The 23,722-nt window shown below is 54.2% G+C and overlaps 2 protein-coding genes across 7 annotated transcripts in view; one reads left to right on the plus strand and one right to left on the minus strand.

Annotated features, from left to right (window-relative positions):
• The window catches only part of GAREM1 (GRB2 associated regulator of MAPK1 subtype 1), a 156,715-nt gene extending 139,702 nt beyond the window's left edge, over positions 1-17,013 (plus strand). For 5 of the 6 annotated variants that reach the window (XM_059707395.1, XM_059707393.1, XM_059707398.1 and 2 more), the window contains 2 exons: positions 10,652-10,815; positions 15,394-17,013. In XM_059707395.1, the coding sequence (XP_059563378.1) occupies positions 10,652-10,815; positions 15,394-16,291 (1,062 nt within the window). In that variant the 3' untranslated portion in view covers positions 16,292-17,013. The remainder of the gene's footprint in view (positions 1-10,651; positions 10,816-15,393) is intronic. The other variant, XM_059707394.1, reaches the window with a different exon arrangement.
• MEP1B (meprin A subunit beta) overlaps positions 1-23,722 on the minus strand; it is a 495,370-nt gene that overhangs the window by 420,594 nt on the left and 51,054 nt on the right. The gene's annotated exons all lie outside the window — the stretch shown is intronic.

The raw sequence follows: 23,722 nt of genomic DNA on the forward strand, positions 1-23,722 counted from the left end.
GCCATGCTCGGCTGCCCATGCAGAGCCCTCGCTGCTGCAGTTTCCTGAGCGAGGCCCACTTCTGGCTCTTGGCCCCAGGACCTAAGAACTCCCCAGGAACCGCAGGCCTAGGCTTTCTCCTGCTCCTTGACCTTCAGGCACAAGCTCGGCGACCCCTGTACCCAGCGGAGGTCCCGGGATGTTGGGGGGAAGTCTTGGCAGGTAGGAAGTCAAAGGACACTCCCCCTGGCAAGTGCTCCAGGCGGCTTTCGTCTCACCTCAGCCACATAGTTAATGTTCCCTGAAGGCTGGAGCCCTGGCAGGAGCTGTTCCTGTCGCACTTTGGCCCTGCCTGGCGCATAGTGGGAACTCCTGTTTGTTGAGTCATTGATTGACTCCTGCCTGGTGGTCACACCCAGTCAGTTATGTAACCGAGTCTAAAGGGAGGGAACTGTTTTTGCCTGTGGCACATAAGATGAGTTAGAACATAAATATGGAGGCTCTCTCTTGTCCCTGGTACCAAGAGAAAAATGTTAAATGTCAAACTAAAAGCAGATCGTACCGGAAAAAGAAAAGGGTGGCGTCCGGCCTACGCTGTGACTTCTCGTGATGCAGGAGAACCTTCTCGGAGCATGTCCAGTGTTTATGGAACGCTGTGGCCACAACGATTTTTTGTAAACACCTGAAATCATTTGATTTGCTTTAAAAAAATTACACTTTTGAAATGAAGTGGTGCTTTTTACAGGCTCTGTGACCGAGAAACGGGTTCCCCCTCTTTAGCGCGTGTGTGGGATCCGGAGGACGCGGTGACAGTCAGATGTGGCTTCAGGTGGGGGCTGTCGGGAGGGAACTTGAATGGGGCAGAAATCCCAGTGCTCCCGTAGAACTAACTAGAAGTCCTCTGCATCGCGCCAGGGGAGTACGTCCTGCCCGAGAGACCAGCCGCGTGTCCCCCAGCTCTTCCGCCTGATGACCAGGGAAGGTGCTCAGCTTTCCAGGGACACGGGGTCTGGGACGGTGCTCACTGCGCCCCAGTGTTTAGGAACAGAAGGTGCTGGGGCCAGGGACCAGCAGGGAAAGCGTCTTTCACGGGAAGGGCAGCAGGGCTGGTGGCGGGCGGTGAGCTCGGTGTTGCCGTGGCCCAGGGCCCAGGCCCTCAGAGGTGCCTGGCCCTTTGCAGTGTGTCCGTCCGTTCATTCTGTCCTGATTCTGTCCTGCCCTCCCTGCTTCGGGGGCGCAGTTGTGCTGTCTGCCCAGCAGTGTTGGTGGGCTTTGTTCCTGTCTGTACACGTGAGGAGAGCTCTGTCCCCCCAGCCATCATGCTGCATCTCTGTCACCCGGCTAGGCGGTCAGCGCTTTCCCACCCACCCTCTAGGGCAGCGGTTCTCAACCTGTGGGTCGCGACCCCTTTGGCGGTCCAACGACCCTTTCACAGGGGTCGCCTAAGACCATCCTGCATATCAGATATTTACATGACGATTCATCACAGTAGCAACATGACAGTGATGAAGTAGCAACGAAAATCACTTTATGGTTGGGTCACAGCATGAGGAGCTGTATTTAAAGGGCCAGAAGATTGAGAACCACTGCTCTAGAGAGAGAACTAGGTGTGGGACCAACAAGATCCCAGAAACGTGACCCCCCCCTCTTCTCTTCTGTGCTTGATACGGCTGTTTATAAAGTATGCTCTGGTCCTTTCGTGTTTTCGCAAATATTTTTTAATACGGTTTTTTTTTTTAAAACAAAATTACCACTGACCTCTCCACAAGGTGAGAGACGGTTCCCTTCCTAACAGGAGTGTCCCAGGGAAAAGCAAACCGCTCCCGGCTCCAGGCCTGCAGGGGAGCAGCCATGGTGCCCCTGAGGACTGTGGCAGGCGAGCCCGGGCCGAGGGGCATGCCCGGCTCACGAGGTGGTGGCAAATTGTGCCAAGTGCCCTCAAATCAGAATGGCTTGACCGTCTCTCTTAAGTGAATGATCATCATTGTCTCTGACGTTTCTTCTAAACACATCCTCTCTTTCCTCGCACTGTGGGCCTTTCTCCATATCTGTTCCTGGGCACTGGCTCATACGTCTCAGATGTTCCTCCAGGTGACTGTGAGAGTGGCGGTCTGCAAGGCCTCCTCCTTTTGTTTTCCTCTCAGAAGTGCCATTTTGGAGAGCAGTGATGGGAAGGCTATACGTGGCAGGAAACCCTATAAATAGGCAAAATATTTAACCTCCTGAGCCATTTGCCGTGGGCGTATAACCTCTTCACTGCATGACTTCCGACGGCTGTGGTCTGTGCAGTGAGTGACGCGTGATCAGCACTACAGGACCACAGCCTTCTCCAAGGTCGTGCACAGGGTCCGGCCTGGGGCCTGGGAACCCAGAGGCAAATACCCTTCTTCGCCTCCAGCCCCAGAACCAAGTGTGTTCACTCTGGGTTAGTTGTTGACATGGCAGCGTCCTGAGATGCGTGAAAGGAAAGTCATAGAAGGAGCTTGAGGTCGTCACACGGGGTCACACCGAGGTGCACTGCGACGGTGACGAAGGATCCGTCACCCTCCGTGAGGGACAGGGGCGCCCCGCAGCCTGTGGGACGCGTGGGGGGGCTGAGTCCAGAGTGGGTGGGAGCGTATGTTCGTGTTACAAGGCTGGACGTGCATCGGAAATCAGGCTCCTGTCACGCAGCCTCCTGGGTGGTTGGGGCTTGAGAAGAACACGAACTACAGGGTATATTTCATGCCATGGCGACGGGACCGAGATCAGTGAGGGCGGACGTGAGCGGGTGTGTCTGAGCCTGCCTCCGACAGGCTGACCAACGGAAAGAGAGTAAGAGGGAGTGCCTGGCGTCCTGGGGTGCCCGCGTCCCCCTCTGGCGCTGGACGGGGAGCAGGGAGAGCGTCCATACCGGAGGGTCAGGGTCGGGAGCCACAGAGCTCCCTCCACCTCTTAGCTGCTTAGCAGCTGCGAACCGTGGGCAAAATATTTAACCTCGTGAGCCATTTGCCGTGGGCGTATAACCTCTTCACTGCATGACTGTATCGGGCGAAGTCCTTGGCCCTTTTCCCTGGCGTTCGCTGAATAGTAGGCGTCTCTTATAGACAGGATGGACTTTGACTTAGGGTCGTGATTTGGGGGAGTTGTTGCCTCTGTCCTTTCCTCTCTAGGGGTTCCAGCCTCTCCAGAGAGTCAGGGAGGCTGGGGGGGGGGGGGGACAGGGGTGGGAACAGGCAGGCCTGCCTCCACAGCCTGCCCCCCCAGGCCCGGGCACCCAGGCCGGGGCCAGTGTCCCCACGTTCCAGAAGTGCGTGGGATGGTCTCATTTCCCTGGGTCTCTGGGAGATTGCAAAAACCCGAGTTTAAAAATAACAAAACATTCTTTGCATCTGACTGTAAAAACGTCTACCTGATAAGCTGGGTGTTACGTGATGGTTCCCTGGCTGTGGAGGCAGATGCGGAGCCGTGATAGACCCGCAAGGGAGCCACAGACACGCTGGGCATCATGTGGGCCCCGCAGCACGGGGCTCGTCCCTGAGGGAGGGGACTAGGGACAGAGTGGCTATGGAAGAGCCACCTGTGGCTCTAAGGCTGCAGCCGCAGACCCGACACTGGCAGGTCCAGGCAAACCCAGAGGGATTAAGGCTGAGGAGTGGCCTTGACTCGCTCTTCCGCGAGATGGCACAGCCCTGCAGGATCAGGTGACTACCTGAGGCTTAAAAAGAAATGCTATGATATGAGCATGACCCCTGGACACAGACAATCGGGGGTGAGGGCCTGTGCTGCGGGTAGGAGTGGCCAGGGAGAGGCCCATGGGGGGACAAGGAGACTCATTTAATACTTTAAACACTAAAGAATTTAAATTTTTTTTAAAAATCTGACATTTCTGTCAAGAGGGGACAAATTATGTGAAAATCTTGATTAAAATAATCATTAGTGATTTTGCTGAAAAGAAAGCAAAGCAAAAAATATGGAATAAATATATGATAATGTAAAAAAAATAAATGCTATAAAAATATGTGGGTTTTTTTTTTTTTTTTTTACGTTGATTTCAGAGAGGAAGGGAGAGAGAGAGCTAAAAACACCACTAGGGATCGAGTCCTCAGCCCAGGCATGTGCCCTTGACCGGAATCGAACCATGACCGCCTGGTTCATGGGTTCAACTACTGAGCCACACCGGCCGGGCTAAAAGTAGGTTTCCTTATGAACTGGGGAAAGTGGCTATGAGAATTGATTCTACTCTGAATTTTTATTTATTTTGTCCTTGGCCTTTTCCCCTCTGTCAAATATTAATATTAGATAAAGGCATTAAAGGACAGATTTTTCTTAAATAAGCCTGACATATTAATATCCAAGTTTTGGTACTAAAAATATTAATCTGGAAGTGGTTATTTACTTTTCAAAATAATTGCTCTGCCAAAGGACTTGCCCAGGAGTTCACTAATTAATGAGTCTCCCAAGGCATCTGACATGTAATTAATTTTAATCACAGGCTTTGAGGTGTACTCTGTAAGCAAGCCTTGTACCTAGGCCCCCACTTGGTCATTGAAATGAGCACTAAATTATTGTTGTGTTTTAATAATTTTGAAACTAATTGCCTTTGGTTTCATGGAGGTAATTTGATTTTAAATGAAACCTCAGCCGGGATTTTTTTTTTCCTCCCGTGTCCATGAAAAGTCGCAATGATGACACTGCTGATAAAGTCATTCGAATGTTCTATGGGCTAGCTCTTGTTTCAGACCTGGACTCTCACATAGCATTTGCATAAAATCACATTAATAGGAGGGTCATACACCCTTTAAGCATATACATGTATCATGTGCTATTATACTCCTTGCTCAGAAAAGCCCTTTTCACCCCTGCTCAAGGGCACATTCTCTCCCTGCGCCCATGGAAGCACCCTCGGGCTTAAACAAGCCCCCCTTTCAGACCCACTTGCCCTTCTGCTCCCGGAGCGGCCTCCTGCACCCCCGCCTCCCTCCCCTAGGGCTTGGACAGGAGGCTGGCTGAGACCCGGCCTGCGTGGGTCCCTGTCAGTGCAGAACGCTGGACAGGAAACCTCCGCATCTGAGAGTCAGGATCGACGGTAAACCCCTCTGCCCGCGTGCCATCCATCGCAGAGGCTCGTCTGTTGCCATTTTGTCCTGATCAAACTTGAATTTCTGTTGGGCTGCAAATGCCCCTGGCGGATCCACGGCAGGGTTATGAACCCTTCGTATAAAAGCCTCTTTATAAATAAGATTTCTGACGGCTGTAACGATTTTGTTATCTGGGAGAGGGAGTGTGGGAAGAAAGGGAAGACGCGGGGCAGAGGGTGGGCAGCGAAGGCAAAGTTACAAAGTTCGAGGAAGCGTGGCCACAAGACTGCCGTCCCGGTCGCCGGCAGGGGCCCGAGGTTGGCTTTTCGGAGCAGAAAACCCACAGGAAAGGGGAGTCCGTCCGTCGTCTGTATGTTTCCTGACTCGTCTTCACACAGAAACAGAATGACCCTTCGCTGCCTAAGCATCTGGAATCCCGGGAGTGGCTGCCCTCGCGTCTGAGATTTTCACTTCCCGCCTGTGGGCTCGTCAGCAGGTCTCCAGATTCGTGGCCTTTGATTTAACAGTGGAGTTACCACTGCTAGGAAATTTTCTCTTTTTTTAAATAATATATTTTTTAATTGATTCAGAGAAGAAAGGAGAGGGAGAGAGAGATAGAAACATCAATGATGAGAGGGAATCATTGATCGGCTGCCTCCTGCACACCCGCTACTGGGAATCGAGCCCGCAACCCAGGCATGTGACCTTGACCGGAATCGAACCCGGGATCCTTCAGTCTGTAGGCCGATGCTCTATCCACTGAGCCAAACTGTCTAGGGCAGAAATTTTTATTTTATTTTTTCAGGAAAAAAAAAAGACAGTTAAGCAAAAAACATGTCATAGTAAGTGTACCATTTGCTCGCCTTAACCTTTGTCCTTGGTCCAGTTAGTGAAGGGGCGTGTGCGTGTCAGTTCTTCCATCGGAGGAAAACAGGGAATTCCAAGAAACGAGGACTTTTCAGGAAACATCATCACACCACAAACCCCGTCCCCCTGTGCTGCCTCATGAGCACTGGGGGGGTGTTTATCCTCCTGTAATTCCTAGGAAGTGTCAGAGGAAGTTCATGTCACAGGAGAAAGACGTCCGGTCACAGGTAACGTGTATGAAACACTCTACACGTCTGCGTGTAACCCTGTCCCCGGTCACGCAGCAGTGAGCGTCGTCCTTTTAACAGGCCCCCGGGCATCATGCTTAACACGCGGCTGTGGCGAGACAGCCTTGTTTGCCATTGCCCACCAGTTACTGGTCCTTTGCCCTCTGCTCTTTGCCCTTTGCCCTCTCCTAGCTAAAGAGTTAGAGACATGGGCAGTGGAGAGGGGACGGGCGGCTCACTGCCCGGGCCAGGTGGTAGGTAGGTGGTCCCAGGGAGCTTTCTGGACAGTGTTCTGGAAAAGGAACTAGTCCGGGGTGGGCAACCTTTTTGTGAGTGCGTGCCCAAACCAGCAAAATCTCTGACTCAAAATTCTGCGTGCCAACCCTAATTTTTTGAGAACATGTTACGCCTACTTGATATCTCTTCAGGTGTACATATATGAAGAACCTTGAAGAAATAATAAAATTCATTCGAGCGACAAAAACACAGGATATGATGATGAAAAATACATTTGTTTTTTAATGTATACATGTACACTGATAGTCCGACAGAAAACTTTATGACTCTGTTTGATATTATCAGTGGGACTTTTGCCGCTGCATCGCTGATGACAGAGATTTTACATCAGGTTTCTATTTCGTGACCTTCAGAGACATGCACGAGCTACTACTTTCATCCATCAGGCTACTCCTATTAGGAGACTTAACAAAATTCATCACTGAGAACAAAGATTCACAATTGTAAATGGAAGATTATAAGAGAGGGTTTCGCGTGCCAGCAAAAGTTACTGGCGTGCCCAGTTTGGCAGGCGTGCCAAGGGTTGCCCACCCCTGAACTAGTCCCATTCGGTGACGCGTTTGCTGGGACCGCAGATCGGAGTTGGGGAGCTCGGTTCTGACTTCACTGACCACCTTCACTGGGAAGCATAAAGCTTCCCAAAGCCATTTGCTCTGTCGGGGGTGCTCCGTCCTGGCTTCAGCTGCCGGGGCAGACGCTGCCCTTGGGGACTTGTCCGGCCCTCCGTGGCCATGATGGCGAAGGCAGAGAGCAACAGCAATGCCTGTGTCCTCTCTTCCCTCTTCAGGGAGAGGAGAGCACAGGTCCCAGGAGTCCGTGCGCCCTCGGCCTCCTGCTCACCTGTCCACACCAGGCACATTCTTCAAGTTTCTTCCAAGTTTAAAAAATGAAAATAGAGCCCGGCCGGTGTGGCTCAGTGGCTGAGCATCGACCTCTGAGCCAGAAGGTCACAGTTCGATTCCGAGTCAGGGCACATGCCCGGGTTGCAGGCTCAATCTCCAAGTAGGGGGCATGCAGGAGGCAGCCGATCCATAATCCTCTCTCATCATTGCTGTTTCTATCCCTCCCTCTGCCTTCCTCTCTGAAATCAATTAAGACGTATTTTTAAATAAATAAACGAAATTTTAGAAAGCATGCCTTCTTCGATCCTGGCCCCTTTCTCATAACTGGCTCCCCCTTACTTCCGGCCAGTATTCCTGAGAAGATGGTCTGGTCCCACCGGCCACCCTCACCTCCTGTTCTAGCTTTGACTCCCTGGGACCGGCTTCTGCCCCCCTCACTGGACTCAAGCTTCACCTGCTAAGATCCCCAGTAACCTGCTAACTATTACATAACGTCCAGACGCTTCCAGACTTCCCCACATCCTTCCACCTGTCCTCTGTCTTCCTCCTGCTGTCCACCTCGCCCCGGACACCATCCAGCATGGCTCCGCTCTGAGAGGGGAAGATGGGCCCACCGGCTGCCTCCCTCCCTGTCTCCCCCTCCCCGTCTGTGGCCGGCTCTGCTTCACTGCTTGGTGGCGATCTCAGTGCCTCCGGAGCCCAGATCCTCTTGGCAGAGCGTCTCGCTCCAGCTCAGCAACTTCAACACGGAGCTCCCTGGTTTCTGCCAGCCCTGCCCTGCCCTGCACCTTCCCGTCTGCTGAGTGGCTCCAGCTTTGTCGCCTCACCTCGGCCTCCAGGCCAGAGCACTGGGCGGGCTCTCTGTGCCTCCACACCTTTGTCCCTGCGAATTCCTCCTTCCTGGAGACTTTCTCAGTGACATTTCCTAGGCCACCCGGGTGGGGAAGGAGGTGACAGGACCAGCCCCGAGGGGCCTCGAGAGCCTGGGGTTGGGAGAGAGGGCGTCTCCGAGGTCAGATTCTGCAACCAGCGGCTTCGCTGGGCTGTAACCCTCGGTCAGCTGGTTCCGTTCAGATGCGCCTTGTAACTGGCCCCTCCGCGGAGGATCACTGGCATCTAGGCAGCAGTCTCCAATGAAAGGCCGTCCTCAATGACTAGTCCCAGAATGTGGGAAAGTCTAAATCAGACCCAGCACCCCCCGTGTGCCCCGCGTGCTGCTCCCTCTCTCAGGATACTGAGGCATCGCTGAGTGTGCATTTTAAAAATGGGGACGTTAGTCAGGTTCCACGACCACTAATCCTGTAAGCACAAGCGCAACCACGCGCCTCTGCGATGCAGGCCCACCTCCACCCCCGATTCTGCAGACGGTCCCCAGGCTGAGAGCAGCGCAGTCCCTCCGTGCAGCCCCTGACACGGCGGGAGCAGTGACACAGTGTGCTGGTTACTCGTCTTGTAACCAGTGTGTGTTCCCACAAGCCAGGCTGGGCGGGGGGGGGGGGGGGGGGGGGGGGGGGGGGGCGGGCGGGACCCGGCCAGAGCTCGCCAACGTCCTAGTTGGTTCTTAGCTTCTCTCTCTCTCTCTTTCTCTCTCTCTCTCTAATTTGTTTTATTTTAATTTCAGAGAGGAAAGGAGAGGGAGAGATAGAAACAGCAACAATGAGAGAATCATCGATCGGCTGCCTCTTCCACGCCCCACACTGGGGATCGAGCCCGAAACCCGGCCATGTGCCCTGACCCGGAATCACACTGTCACCTCCTGGTTCGGAGGTCAAAGCTCAGCCACGGGGCCACGCTGGGCGGTTCTCGGCGTCTTCAGAAGACCCCAGAGTGGTGCCAGGTTCCGCGAGCCAGCCGAGCACCCCGTCCTTTACCCAGACCTCCTCCTGCACCCTCCGCTCCACCTTCCCAAGAGCGAAGGGGAGAGCCCGCGGGCAGAAGCAGGTCTGCTGCTCTGAGGATTTGGCTTTTGCCTAAAGCCTTCTCCAGATGCAAAGCTAGAACCGGAGGGTCCCCATAAGCGGGGAGGGGGGCCTCCAGGCGCCAGCAGTGACACCCCTCCCGCCCCTACAGCCCCAGGAAGAAATCCCGTGGGTCGGGTTTTTAAAATCGCTTCCATTTCACTTAGAATTGAGGTTCACCAGGTCCCCAGGGACACGTGACTTTTCTTCCTTCCCACCCGGTTTTCTCTGGCCGGTGAGTCAGGCCTGGGCCAGTTAGAGCCCGGTGCGCGTGCGGGTGGTGGGAGATGCGGTGGAGCGTGAACCCGTGTCACTGGGTCTTAAGCAAACTGAGAGGCAAAGCCAAGGGGAGCTGGCCGTTTCGTTGCCTTTGTCACCCCAGAGCTGCTGGGGCAGGAGCGCATTGACAGCAAAGGGGAAGGAGCCGGTGGGGACGCGGCCTGAACGCAGGCGAGGGTGTGTTTGCCAAAGTCAGAATAGGCTCTATTTTCACCTGTGTCGTTCAGGGTAGACCAGCAGAGTCAGGTATAAACTGCCCCCTGCTGGCAGACACAGAGAAGTGCATAAAAATGTCCACCTCTTTAAAAAGTCATATTCTGGCCTGGCCGGTGTGCCTCAGTGGTTGAGCATTGACCTATGAACCAGGAGGTCACGGTTGGATTCCCAGTCAGGGCACATGCCCGGGTTTCGGGCTTGGTCCCCAGTGTGGGGTGTGCAGGAGGCAGCCCACCCATGATTCTCATCATGGATGTTTCTCTCTCTCCCTCTCCCTTCCTCTCTGAAATCACTAAAAATATGTGTTTTTTACAAACGTGCTCTCTTGGGGACTGGAGAGCTGCCTTCATTATTCCTATGACAGCCTCACTCCTGCAGTGTGGGCCTGGTCAGTCTCTCCGGAGAGCTTATGAGGAATGCAGACTCTCAGGCCCCACCTGGGTCCCGGAATCAGTCCACATGTCTGCAGGATCCCCGGGGGATTCATGATCCACGTTCACATTTCCACGTGAGAGCCCTGAGCATGACTTCAGAAGGAACTCTGACCCAGGGGACGGTGCGCTGTGCCCTCGGGTTCGGGTCAAATTCAATTCACTTTGATCAGTGAGTGACCACCACCGAAGGGCAAGGAGAGTTTGACCCCCGACCGCTTTCTGCGCTTATTTTCTTACTCCTCTTGCTGCACATGTCCGCGGACGTCACTCGCCCTTTCACCTGCTGTGTCTCGATGGCCTGCGGTATTTCAGCAGCGGCGTCTGTCCCGGGGAGGATGGGAGGGGCAGGGTTCTGCCTCTGGCATCCTCTGTGTCCCTCTCCCGTCCTGAGGCCCTGCTGGCACCATCTGCGTTGGCCAGGAGCGGTGGGCCGCGGGTGGAGCTGCCGGGCACTGCCCATCCGTCTAACCACCGTGTTCTTTCCCGTGCCAGGTCAGGGAAGAGTGCCGGCTCCTGAACGCCCCGCCGGTTCCGCCCCGAAGCGCCAAGCCTCTGTCCACCAGCCCCTCCGTCCCGCCTCGCGCAGCCAGGCCCCGGCCGCAGACTCGCTCTCCCAGCCCCACCCTGTCCTACTACTCGTCAGGGCTGCACGACATGTAAGTTCACACCAGGGCCACGCTGGCAGGCTCTGCCCAGGCCGGGTCGGGGGTCCCGAGAGCCGTGTGGAGGGAGCCCCCCCCCCCCCAGGCAGGTGGCGGAGAGGAGACATACTTGTTGGTCCTGAGCTAGGATGAGAGCCAGTGTCCCAGGAAGAAGGAGCCCGAGCCTGAGGAATTCAGAGATCAAGGCCGACTGGGTTCTCTTAGCACAGTGGTTCTCAACCTGCTGGCCCTTTAAATACAGTTCCTCATGTTGTGACCCAACCATAAAATTATTTTCGTGGCTACTTCCTAACTGTAATGTTGCTACTGTGATGAATCGTCATGTAAATAACTGATATGCAGGATGGTCTTAGGCGACCCCTGGGAAAGGGTCGTTCGACCGCCAAAGGAGTCACGACCCACAGGTTGAGAACCGCTATCTTAGAAGCAATCCAGCCCAGCTGGTGTGGCTCAGTGGTTGAGCATTGACCTATGAACCAGGAGGTCACAGTTCAATTCCAGTCAGGGCACATGCCCAGCTTGCAGGCTCAATCCCCAGTGTGGGGTGTGCAGGAGGCAGCCGGTCAATGATTCTCTCTCATCATTGATGCTTCTCTCTCTCCCTCTCCCTTCCTCTCTGAAATCAATAAAAAAAATTTTTTTCTTTAAAGTAGTTGGTCATTTGGAATGTGAGTCTCTGATTCTTTGTCAGTGCTGGCATTGAACATATTCTGGCTTTCAGAGTCAGGTAGGACCTACCGTCCTTTATTGTCGTTTTTTAATTGAACATATTTGGTAGGCAGCAATCCGTGGGCTGCCCTCAGCCCTCAGCCCTCAGCCCTCAGCTCTCACAAACCAGCACGAGTCCCTTCCACTTGGCGCCATGAGCAACCAGGCTGCACCTTCGGGACCCAGCTGTGGCAGGGTCCCTGGCTCGCTCTCCTCGGGGTCCCCCAGGCAGGACGAGCCCTTCTGGGCCATCGCTGCCAGGTGTCCTTCCGTCCCATCTGCACCCCCCCTGCTCTGAGCGCCTTCTCTCGCAAGACAGCTCCTGTCATTCTGGGCAAATGCCAACCCTATTCTTAGGAACCTTTCACGTCAAGTTGGCCATCTATCTCCACGTAATTTCCAGGCATTTCTTATGTCTAGAAAATTGAGGGGCCCCAGCTTCTCTTTGGGAGCCCGTGAAGGTGTGGAGTCGGCCAGGGTGTGAGTCTTCTCAGGTCCCCTGGTGCCACCGCCGGTGTCCCCCGAGCGCGTGCTGGCTCAGTCCCCTTGTGCTATGGCCCAGAGCCGAGCGCACTTGCACGATTCCCCCTGCCCCGCCCCTCATACCGCCCCACCCCTCATACCGCCCCACCCCTCATACCCCTCCCATCCCGGTCCTCACGGGTTTAGGTAGCTCGTCTTTGCAGGTGTTGTTTGTTCTGCAGACATTAGGCTCTTCATGCTAACGTGACTCGATAGCACAGAAGCCAGGCCAGCCCAGCACTGCGCCCAGAGCGTTTCCTCTGCCTCAAGCTCTTGGGTGGACAGAGAGTCGTGGTGGTGGCGGCGGCGGCGGCGATGTGGTCGTGTCCCAGGCGCAGGATGGCAAGCACCAGGCACCCATCTGCCACCCCGGCCTGGCTGCTGCGGGCGCCACCAATCAATCCAGCCCCTGCGGGTGATAAGCCCAAGCATGGCTGAACCATGTTTCTCATCAGAAAGATCTAGGCCCCCACCAATAATGTGTTTCTTGTTAGTTAAATATGTGTGTATACATATATGTGCCATCTCCCCTGTAGCATTTTAAGTCATGTTCATATCCATAATTACCAATATATGTTAGTAACTTAAAGATTCTCTTTTTAGTTTTTTAAAGTATATTTTTATTGATTTCAGAGAGGAAGGGAGAGAGAGAAACATCAATGATGAGAATCATTGGTGGGCTGCCTCCTGCACGCCCCCTACTGGAAAGATCTTTTTTTAAAAAAAAAAAAAAACTCCCTGAGGTTCGCAGGTACTTTATGGAATTCACTAGAGGTCCGGTGCGCGACATTCGTGCACTGGGGGGCCTGGGGGGCCCTCAGCCCAACCTGCACCCTCTCCAATCTGGGAGCCCTCAGGGGAGCCCTCTCCAATCCAGGAGTTTTGGTCTATCTTTGCAATCATATGAGCAAATTGTCTGAGACCCCAACTCAGTTTGGTTTGTTGCTCACAGAATAATAGAGGCATTTTTTTTTTCTTGCTTCATTGGTGGAGATTTCCTGGAAGTTTTAGGATATCTTCCCTTTAATTTTTCCTAGACACTCTGACTTTACTTATGTTTCTCACCTTTGCTTTCCCTCCATCCCCCAACCGCAACAGTAACTTGCTCCAGGCTCACTTTGCTCTAGTGCAGTGGTCGGCAAACTCATTAGTCAACAGAGCCAAATATCAACAGTACAATGATTGAAATTTCTTTTGAGAGCCAAATTTTTTAAACTTAAACTATGTAGGTAGGTACATTGTTATTAACTTAATTAGGGTACTCCTAAGCTGGCCTTTGCTAAAAACGTCCTCAATCTGATTGAGGTACGTTCGCTGGGGTCGACCCCTTCCAACTCTCCCATCCACACTCGTCTTGTATACTTGTTTTGTCTATCTCCTTTCGTTCATCCTCTCTATATGTCCAAACCATCTCAACATACCTTTCTCAATCCTTGACCCTACATCTTCTTTTACTCCACAACGTTCCCTAAAATTAACTTAATAAACTTTACTTAAAGTTTTAAGTCAACTTCGCACTGTACATGCGCGCCCGCAACATGGTATTTTGTGGAAGAGCCACACTCAAGGGGCCAAAGAGCCACATGTGGCTCGCGAGCTGCGGTTTGCCGACCACTGCTCTAGTGTCTACTCTAGGAAATTCCACAACATGCCTGCCACCAGAACTACGATTCCCAGCATTCCTGGTGCTCCCCGCACTCTGGGCTTTCGCTTCTGGTCCTGGGGCTGCCACCAGAACTACTATTCCCAGAATTCCTGGTGCTCCCTGCGCTCTTGGTTTTCCCTTCCTGCTCTGTCTCTGTCCCGTGGCCTTCCACTCTGCCAAGTCCTCCAAGCTACCAGCTCTCCCTCTTTGCTCTCTGTCTGGCAGCTTGGGGATCCAAGTTCCCCAAGCCGCTCCACTCTCTGCTGGCTCTCTTGCTCTGCTCTCTGCCCGGCACCTGTGTATGCAAATTAACCCGCCATCTTTTTGGGTCAATTTGCATACTCACTCCTGATTGGCTGATGAGTGTAGTCGAGGGACAGTCAATTTGCATGTTTCCCTTTTATTATATAGGACTAGGAGCCCGGTGCACGAAATTCGTGCACTGGGTGTGTGTGGGGGGTGGGGGTGTCCCTCAGCCCAGCCTGCCCCCTCTCACATACTGGGAGCCCTCAGGCGTAGACCCCCATCACCCTCCAATCGCAGGATCGGCCCCTTGCCCAGGCCTCATTTCCCCCCATCACTGGTTCTGCCCCCAGCCCCCTCCAATTACTGGCTCTGCCCCTTGCCCAGGCCTGATGCCTCGGCCAGAGGCGTAGACCCCCATCACCCTCCGATCGCCTGATCGGCCCCTTGCCCAGGCCTGACGCCTCCGCCAGAGGTGTCAGGCTTGGACAGGGGACCCCCATCTCCCCCCAATCACTGGCCCTGGCCCCCGCCGAGGCCTGAGGCCTCTGGCCCAGGAATCATGCCTGAGCAGGGGACCCCATCTTCCTCTGATCGCTTGCTACACCCCCCGCCCAAGCCTGACACCTCTGACCCAGGCTTTAGGCCTGGGCAAGGGGACCATCATATCCCTCCAATCCCCGGCTCCTCCCCCAACCCAGGCCTGATGCCTTGGCCAGAGGAGTTGGTCCTCATCACCCTCCTATCACCAATCACTGGATCGGCCCCTTGACCAGGCCTGAGGCCTCCGGCAGAGGTGTCAGGCCTGGGCAGGGGACCCCCAGCTCCCCGTGGTTGCAGGCTTCGCCCCTGCCCAGGCCTAACGCCTCTGGCCTAGGCGTCCGGCCCGGGCAGCGGGGACCCGCAGCTGCAGCGGCCCCGCGATCGTGGGCTTCGCTTTAGGCCCAGGCAAGGGACCCCTAGCTCCCGGGACTGCCAGCTTCGACAGTGCCCAGCTCCCATCGCTGGCTCCACCCCTACTTCCTGCTATCACTGGCCAGGGCGGAAAAGGCACCTGATTCTCCGATCATGGCTGGGGGGCAGGGCAAAGGCGGTCCCAGGGCCGCCTTTGCCCTGCCCCCCAGCTCTTAGCTCCCCGCTGGGTTTCCGATCATTGTCAATGGCAGGGGGCTTCTTCCTGCTTTCCCTTTTGCCTCCCTGCATTGTGCCTACATATGCAAATTAACCGCCATCTTGTTGGCAGTTAATTTGCATATAGCCCTGATTAGCCAATGAAAAGGGTAGCGTCGTACGCCAATTACCATGTTTCCCTTTTATTATATAGGATGGTAAGAAATGGTGGCTACGTTCCTAACTGCATTTTCCTACTCGGCAGCAGCATCTTGGGGAGGAGGAAAGGCTTGTCGTTGACCCTGCTTTTGGCCGCTAACCTCCCTTTCTGTGTTGGCTTTCAGCAGCGTGACTAAGAGCGACACCAGCCCTTCCGACAGCGCCCCCGCCTCCTGCTACCCATGCCACCGTGGGAAGCCTGACTCGGTGGACCTGCAGTCCCCGCCGGCCAGCCCCTCGGACCCGCTGTCTGCCCGGCTCTCCTGGCCCAGCCATCACTCGGGAGCATCCTCCGAGGGCCACGCCCGCAGCGACTTCCTGCTGGACCCTAGCCGCAGCTACAGCTACCCCAGGCAGAAGACGCCGGGCACGCCCAAGAGACACTGCCCGGCGCCCTTGGACCTGGAGGGCCGCGAGCCCCTGGCCGGCCCCCCCAGCGCGGCCCCCGCAGGATTCGGCGGCGGCAGCTCCGGCTGCCCCAAGTCGGCCAGCTACTCCCTGGGGAGCACAGACGAGAAGCCGCTGGCGGCTGGCACCACCAAGCAGAGCCTGTCGTGCCCCGCCCTGCCCCCCCGGGCCCCCAGGCCGGTGGAAGAGAAAGCCTCCTCCGCAACCCCGCCTTTGCCTCTGAAAATCGACGGTGCTGAGGGGGACCCCACGGCGGGGCCCGCGGACCTGGCCGAGGACCAGTACTTCGTGCCGAAGGGCGCGCAGGACATCTTCTCGGTCCCGTACCCCTTCTCCTCGCCGCTCCACCTGCAGCTGGCCCCCCGCTCCTGCGGGGACGGCTCGCCCTGGCAGCCGCCCGCCGACCTGTCGGGACTCTCCATCGAGGAGGTGTCCAAGTCCTTGCGGTTCATCGGATTGTCGGAAGACGTCATCTCCTTCTTCGTGACCGAAAAGATTGACGGGAATTTGCTCGTGCAGCTGACAGAAGAAATCCTCTCGGAGGATTTCAGGCTAAGCAAACTGCAGGTGAAGAAGATCTTGCAGTTCATCAGCGGCTGGAGGCCCAAGATATAGCCCGCCCCCCGCCGGCATCGCACGGACCGGGAACGTGTGCTCCAGGCGGGGCTGGGACGCGAGCTCATGTTTTCTTTTGCACTAAAAGCCTTCTCTGTAAATAGGGGTAGGAGAAGCCCTCACTAGACAGATCACGTTTTTGAGCGGCGAACAGGCTATTTTGTACATCAATAAAAACGCTGTACAGAACACTCAGAGGTGCCTTGTACGTCACTCAACACTCAGCAGCTGCTAAACGACAACAGGCATGTCCCGAGTCGGGGTTCTCACCCCCAAGCAGGGTGATGCGAGACGGGATGGTATTTATTACAGAATAGCCAAAGCGGAAGAGACACGAGGATCTCTGAGAAACAAAACAAACCTACAGTTTTGGACAACAGTCCCTTCCTGGGGGGGGAGATCTATTGTAGCGAGCGCTATCCTGCGCCCTGTTTGGGGTACTCAGTGCGAACTGTCTTACTCTTGTGCCTGGAATGTTAGTGATATGAAATGACACTGGAATGTGAGGTGCTCGGTGGGGATCTGTGCATCGAAAGGCATTTTCCAAAAGTCGTGTGTGGATGGAAGACACAGGACGTCCTTAGAAATCATACAAACCGTGACCACAGTCATTCATCCGTAACTGCTGCTAATTTTATTGAGCAGAAGAAGAAAAAAAACAACACAGAATAGATCCAATATGTGTGTAAATGTCTACGCAATACATATGTGTATGTTTTAAACCTCATTGTGAGTCTGATGTTTTTGCAGTGGTTCTCAACCTGTGGGTCGCAACCCCTGAAAATATGTCCTGCATATCAGATATTTACATGACGATTCCTAACAGTAGCAACATTACAGTGATGAAGTAGCCACGAAGATAATTTTATGGTTGGGGGTCACCACCACATGAGGAACTGTACTTAAAGGGTCGCGGCGTTAGGAAGGTTGAGAACCACTGGACATCTGTTCGCTTCCACGTGCCCACTGAGGTTCAGGGGGGCCGCTGGCTGGGTTGACTCTCGTAGGAGGAGTGGACAGACGCCCCAGATGTGCTGGGAGCCCACCCCTCGAAGCTGGGGCTCAGCGGGGCTTCCCACGGAAGGCGTGGGGGAGAGAGCAGGACAGAGCCTGTGCTGGGAGTTCTGTGGGACGTGAAGCCTGCAGGTGGGGGGCTGGGGGGCTGGGTTTTGCGCCTAATCCTCCCGTGCTGACGTCTAGGGACACGACCATTCTTCTCCGGGTTGAGGGCCTCCCCCCTGATCTCTGAAAGGGGGGTCTGCAGGGCATTCCTCGGACGTCAGACGCACCACCTGCCGTGACTTGGGGCTACGTCTGTTGCATAGTTTTTAAAAGTATTGATGAGAGTCCCTGTTTAGTTCCTACACCTCTTCACTCCTCTCTTCCAAAGAAAACACATCATTACTCTGCTTTTATCCCAAGAATGTCAGAACATGATTCTGTCAAATGTTGCCAAATGTGATTAAATATTCCAAACCCTATCGGCCTCCCCTTCACGTTCGGCTTTCTGCAGGAGCATGTGTCTTAGCAAACCTTCTGCTCCCAGGCGAGCGTCGCCGCGTAGCCCTGGGGTGTGTCCCGGGTTCCGGAGGCACTCACAGCCCATGGCTGAGGCGATCTGGCTGTTCCCTCCTCCTGCCACTAAAACAAATTAGTGAAGGCAAGACCCACCCCTCTCCTTCTGCAGACCTGTGCACATGGCTTTATTTCTTGGCAATCAAGATACTTTTCATCTATCTTATGGTTTCCATTTTACATGCCCTTTAAAAATAACAGTCCAGCCCTAACCGGTTTGGCTCAGTGGATAGAGCGTCGGCCTGCGGACTGAAGGGTCCCAGGTTCGATTCCGGTCAAGGGCATGTATCTTGGTTGTGGGCACATCCCCAGTAGGGCGTGTGCAGGAGGCAGCTGATCGATGTTTCTCTCTCATCGATGTTTCTAGCTCTCTATCCCTCTCCCTTCCTCTGTAAAAAATCAATAAAATATATTTTTAAAAAAATAAAAATAACAGTCCACGTAGAAGTTTCCAGTACGGCTCCCCCAGGATAGGAGGGGGGTGGGGCCCTGCCGGGTCTTCCCTGGTCGGAAAGCATCCCTCTGTCTGCAGGCAGCCCCCTCAGGAGCGCCAGCCTCTAGACAGGGGTGGGCAAACTTTTTGACTCGAGGGCCACATTGGGTTCTTAAACTGGACCGGAGGGCCGGAACAAAAGCATGGATGGAGTGTTTGTGTGAACTAATATAAATTCAAAGTAAACATCATGACATAAAAGGGTACGGTCTTTTTTTTTTTTTAGTTTTATTCATTTCAAACAGGCCGGATCCGGCCCGCGGGCCGTAGTTTGCCTACAGCTGGGCTAGAATCTTCCCTTTACAGGGAAGCCGACGGGGCACCATGGAGAGGGGCGTGTTTTCTCGGCGAATTCATGCCAATCTGTTTGCAAACACGTGGCCCGTGGACACAATCCTCACGTGCAGGGCGAGGAAGAGGGTGGGTTTGGGTTCCCTGTGAAGATTGCCCTGCATAAACAACTGCCTCCTTTAAGCTTTTTTTTTTTTTTTTTTTTTTGCAAAAACGTTACAGAAAATAGTTTCTGTTTTTGTCTTGGCGCGTGGACGCTGAGTGTGTGTGGCTGGCCGTACAGAGACCCAAGGGCAGGGCTGTGGCCTGGGGTTTCTGTTTTATGGGATCACAGCGTCCTGAGCATCTGTCGTGTGCCAGGCCGGAGCTGACTCCACGCTGCAGAAAGGGATTTGCATGGAGATGGCAGTGGCTAGGCTGTGTCTGTGGGGCTGGGGGGCATGAAACCCCCTGGGCAGTGGTTGGACGGAGCGTACAGTGTGTGCTGTCCTTGGAGAACCCGCAGGGGGCAGAGCTGCAGCCTCGATGGGAGGGGGAGACCAGCACCCAGGACAGTGAGCGCCCGGGATGGGCCGGCGGCCGCCTGTACTCGGCTCCCACGGGCACACTTTCTCCTATGGATCTGGAGTTGTTTTAATCGCCGTAAAGACCTTTTCTGGCCTCTCCAAAGCCCCGAATGCAGGGAATTGTCCCTGCACCGAGCTCTTGTCCAGAGGCGGCCGTGGCCTCGCAGAGCAGGCAGAGCCCGAGGTCACCACACGCAGCAGGACAGCTCACCCTCCTGGGCTGTGCTTTTTGTAACGACGAGTGACAGTCGGGATGGTCCCACCAGTAGAGCTGCTCCCAACCCTCCTGGTGGAGGCAGAGCGCGCCCGGCCGCTCCCTGCAGACAGGGCGGTGGCCAGGCGCCTGGGGGAAAGTGTCGGTCAAAACAGGACCCTTCGTTGGGTCCTGACATTCCCAGCCAAAATCATCCCGCCCTCGGAGAGGTAGTCAGCAATAAACCAGCCCACGCAGCTAAAGTGTCAAAGGTGGGGCCGGCTCCCGGAGGAAGGGAGGGAGGGAGGGAGGGAGGGCGGACCCCCACCTCGCAGCCCGACTCCGCAGCCGGCAGAGGCCTGCAGAGGCCTGCAGCCCTGTCCCCCGGGTTGGGCTGCTCAGCCTGGTGAACTGTGCAAGTCACATGTGTGCTCTCACCCCCATGTGCCGTGTAAGCATATGAAGTCGCCACAAGTTGCCCATTCGAGGACACGGCAGTGTTTATTCTTGTCTCGTGGAGAAATACCACAGCAATCGGATGGGAAATGTTAGGGCTGTTCCCAGGCACAGCCATAAGCAGCCTTCACTGCCATCCCAGGCCCCTGCACGTCCCACGGGAGATGGGGGTTCATGCGGTAGAGAGGGCCCTTCTCCCCAACACTCGTCACCGCTCGCCAGTCAGGCCTCCAGATAGAAGGTGAACATTTCAGAGAACAAACGGGGGAACAGAGCAGCTGTCCGAAGACTCTCGGAGCTGCTCCAAGACGATGTCCGCATCCTCCCCCGGGAAACCTCATCCCCATGTTGGACCCAGAGACTCGCAGAGACTCAGTTCATCGAATGGATCCCCACTATTTCTCTAGTCCTGTACACGCATCGGCTGCTGGGCAAGAGGAGGGAGAGGCCCAGAATTCCCTCGATGGGAAGCAGGACTTTCGCCCTGTGGGGCTGTGGGATTGTGACTTCCGATGGCCGCTTCCTGTCGGATCACATCGCTTCGTCTTTAAAGCGTGGTGTCTTACAACTTGTCTCCTGTGAAAGCCAGGACCCAGAGGCAAGCGCCGTCTCAGTTAAAACCAGAGAACCGTCTTCTGTGATTGTGCTGCTGTCTCACGTTTAGGCTATGATTTTTGTATGAGCTTATCGATGACAGATTTCCTTGGTTTACAATCTCCTGGAGGGGGGCTCGGATCACTTCTCAGCTACCCGCCTCCTCTCCCACCTTCACGTGACGCTCCATTGAAAATACTGTTTAAGCCCAGCCTAAAAGACTGAACTCAAAAATTGGGGAATTTTTTTTTAACTTACATGGAAATGGCTTGTTCTTCTCACAGAATTTCTTGGCGTGGAAACCGGGGCCTGTGGACATCCAGGGCCCAGTCGCATTGCGGTCCAGAGCATTACCTGATGGGCCCACTGTGTACCTCAAGAGAAACAGGGGACGTTATGTCTGGAAAAATTCATTGTCAATTTCAATGGTTCTGAAATGTCTATAAATAAAGAAATTTTAAAAGTTGCTTTCCTGCGATTGTTCCTCAGGGAGTCAGACCTAGAGGTTCTGTGGTTTTCTAGAACTGCTCTTCCCCATCCTCATTAAGGAGAAGGGAACTTGCCCTCGCTGGAGTGGCTCAGTGGATAAAGCGTCAGCCTGTGGACAGAAGGGTCCCGGGTTCGGTTCTGATCAAGGGCACATGCCAGGGTTGCTGGCTCGATCCCCAGTGTGGGGCCTGCAGGAGGCAGCCGATCAGTGATTCTCTCTCATCATTGATGTTTTCTAACTCTCTCTACCGCCCCTTTCCTCTCTGAAATCAATAACAATATATTTAAAAATAATAATATGATTATTTTTTAAATAAATAAATAAATAAATAAATAAAGGAGAAGGGAACTTGTCTGAAGGGAGTCTTAATGCTGCGAGCCCGTTCTGTCTGAACAAGAGCTGAGACCCACGGCATTCAAATACCCCGACGGCACCCACACAGAATGCAATGCCTGTGTGATCGGGAGTTAGAACCGGACACAGACAGATGACCTGGAGAGCTTCAAAAAAGAGAGTCCATGCTTGCACAGGACAAAGAGAGTACACATCCACAGCGCTGGCTTTTTGCTTCTCAGACCTCTATGCTTCACGTTACACCTTTATATCGAGCAGAAATAGTGGAGGGTGCTGGAGCAAGGCCTGGGCATGTAGTGGGCTATGGCATCTGGCACCTGTAACACCTGTACGTGCTCCAGAAAAGTTAGCAAGTGGAGGTTGGTTAAGCGCTTTTATTGTGCTCCAGCTAGCATCAAGTAGCTCCCCGACATTTATGCCCCAAATTTCTGTCGGTTTGTTTGTTTGTTTGTTTTTCTATCGAGCCGTTGGAGTGAGGTTCACTAGGGGAGGATGGGCGGACAATGAGATCAGATGTTCTGACCTCCCCAGCTCCACACCAGGAAGTCGTGCTGTTCTCTTTTCCCCGGACAGGGCACCCCAAGTCATTCACCCCATCTTAGTACCGAAGCCTCGACCCTCTGTCCTGTTTCCCGGGGGTAAAGCCTGTGGCTAAACTGTAGGTGGCCCTGTCCCGGGTTCAGGGACACGCGCTGGAAGAAGCTATAGGGTCCACGAGGTTGTCTGAAATGTCCCAGGATCAGCCTCACGGTCCTGGGAGCTCTCACCCCGTGTACGCTAGGACGTATGACTCCCCCAAACGGGACCCTGCAAAGTGAATTTGAGTTTAGAAGTTGGATTAGAATCGAGGATGTTTGGGACCCTCCATGCCTGAGGTTAGAGAAAGCCAGATCATTGAAAAGAGTGATGCGTCCTGGGTAAATTCTTATTTCACGGACTGAAATTTCCCTTCAGCCCCTTCCCCCCCTCAGCCCCTTCTTGCGTATCTAGCTCACACAGGTGAGAATTGACCAATAGCACCCCTCGCTGACGGGGTGTCTCTCTTCTGTGCTGAGGTGGCCTTCCGCCTATACGGCCAACCAGCAGTTGAGTGTTGACACAGGAACCAAGGGGTCATTGTTCGACGCCTGGGCAGAGCACATGCCTGGGTTGTGGGCTGATCCCCAGGAGGGGCCATGCAGGAGGCAGCTGACCGACAATGTCCCGCTCTCATCGATGTGTCTAGCTCCCTCTCCCTCTCCCTTCCGCTCTCTGAGCATCAGTCAAATCACGTTTAAAAGGAGCCGGAGATGACCTTGCACTGCTGCTCCCTGGGCAGTGCTGGCTGCAAATCAAGACTCGCCTCCCCTGCTTTCTGCTCATAAAACGGAGGCCCTGGGCATGTCTCCTGCTTTCTGACCAAAAGGGGTGACTCTGGAGATGTAAGTGACACAGGATAAGATTTAAAAACTGTAAGAAATTCACACACCGGGCACACGCCTTTCACCCCGCTGTAGCCAGGGGAGCCCCGAGGAAATTTACACACTGGGCCCCATTGGTGGAGAAGCAGCTGTAGTACTAAGTATGGCCACATGGTGTCAGGCTTTGCCAACCAGCTAATGACTACCCCAGCGTTAGTCAGGCAACATTTTTGGGTTTTTCTATAATCATTATTTCTATTATATGTTTCCCCACAGCTGTAATTACTTGTTAATGCAACATGGGAAGGGGAAATAAAAGGTTAATATTATGTCGACCGGTGTGACTCGGTGGTTGAGCATTGACCTATGAGCCAGGAGGTCGCGGTTCCTGGTCAGGATACATGCCCGGGTTGCGGGCTCCATCCCCAGGAGGGGGCATGAAGGAAGCATCCAATCACTGATTCTCTCTTATCATTGATGTTTCTATCTCCCTCTCCCTCTCCCTTTCTCTCTGAAATGAATTTTAAGAAATACATTTTTTAAAAGATGACTGCTAGGCTAGTGTTCTGAAGAAACGAGAGGATGTGAACTTTATTGCAAACGATGATGCTCCAGGCGGAATCTCAGCTGGACCGTTCCCGCGTGGAAGGAAAGGGGAACTCAGCCGGGCAGCACCTGTGGCTCTGTCCTCTCGGCCGTCACTCGGATCCCACACCCACAAGCATTTTTCCTGGCTGCCAAGCAGGAAGAACGCTTAGACGTGGGGAGGATAAAAAACACATAGACTCTGGCCTTTAAAAAAAGGTTTTTATTGATTTCAGAGAGAAGATGGGAGAGGGAGAGACAGAAAATCGAAAAAGAGAAACATCGATCCGCTGCCTCCTGCACGCCCCTCACTGGGGATGGAGCCCGCAACCCAGGCATGTGCCCTGACCAGGAATCGAACCGTGACCTCCTGGTTCATAGGTCGACGCTCAACCACTGAGCCACACCAGCTGGGCCCTGACATGACTCTTTGA

The sequence above is a fragment of the Myotis daubentonii genome, chromosome 8, assembly GCF_963259705.1.
Source record: "Myotis daubentonii chromosome 8, mMyoDau2.1, whole genome shotgun sequence".
NCBI classification, from domain to species: Eukaryota; Metazoa; Chordata; class Mammalia; order Chiroptera; family Vespertilionidae; genus Myotis; species Myotis daubentonii.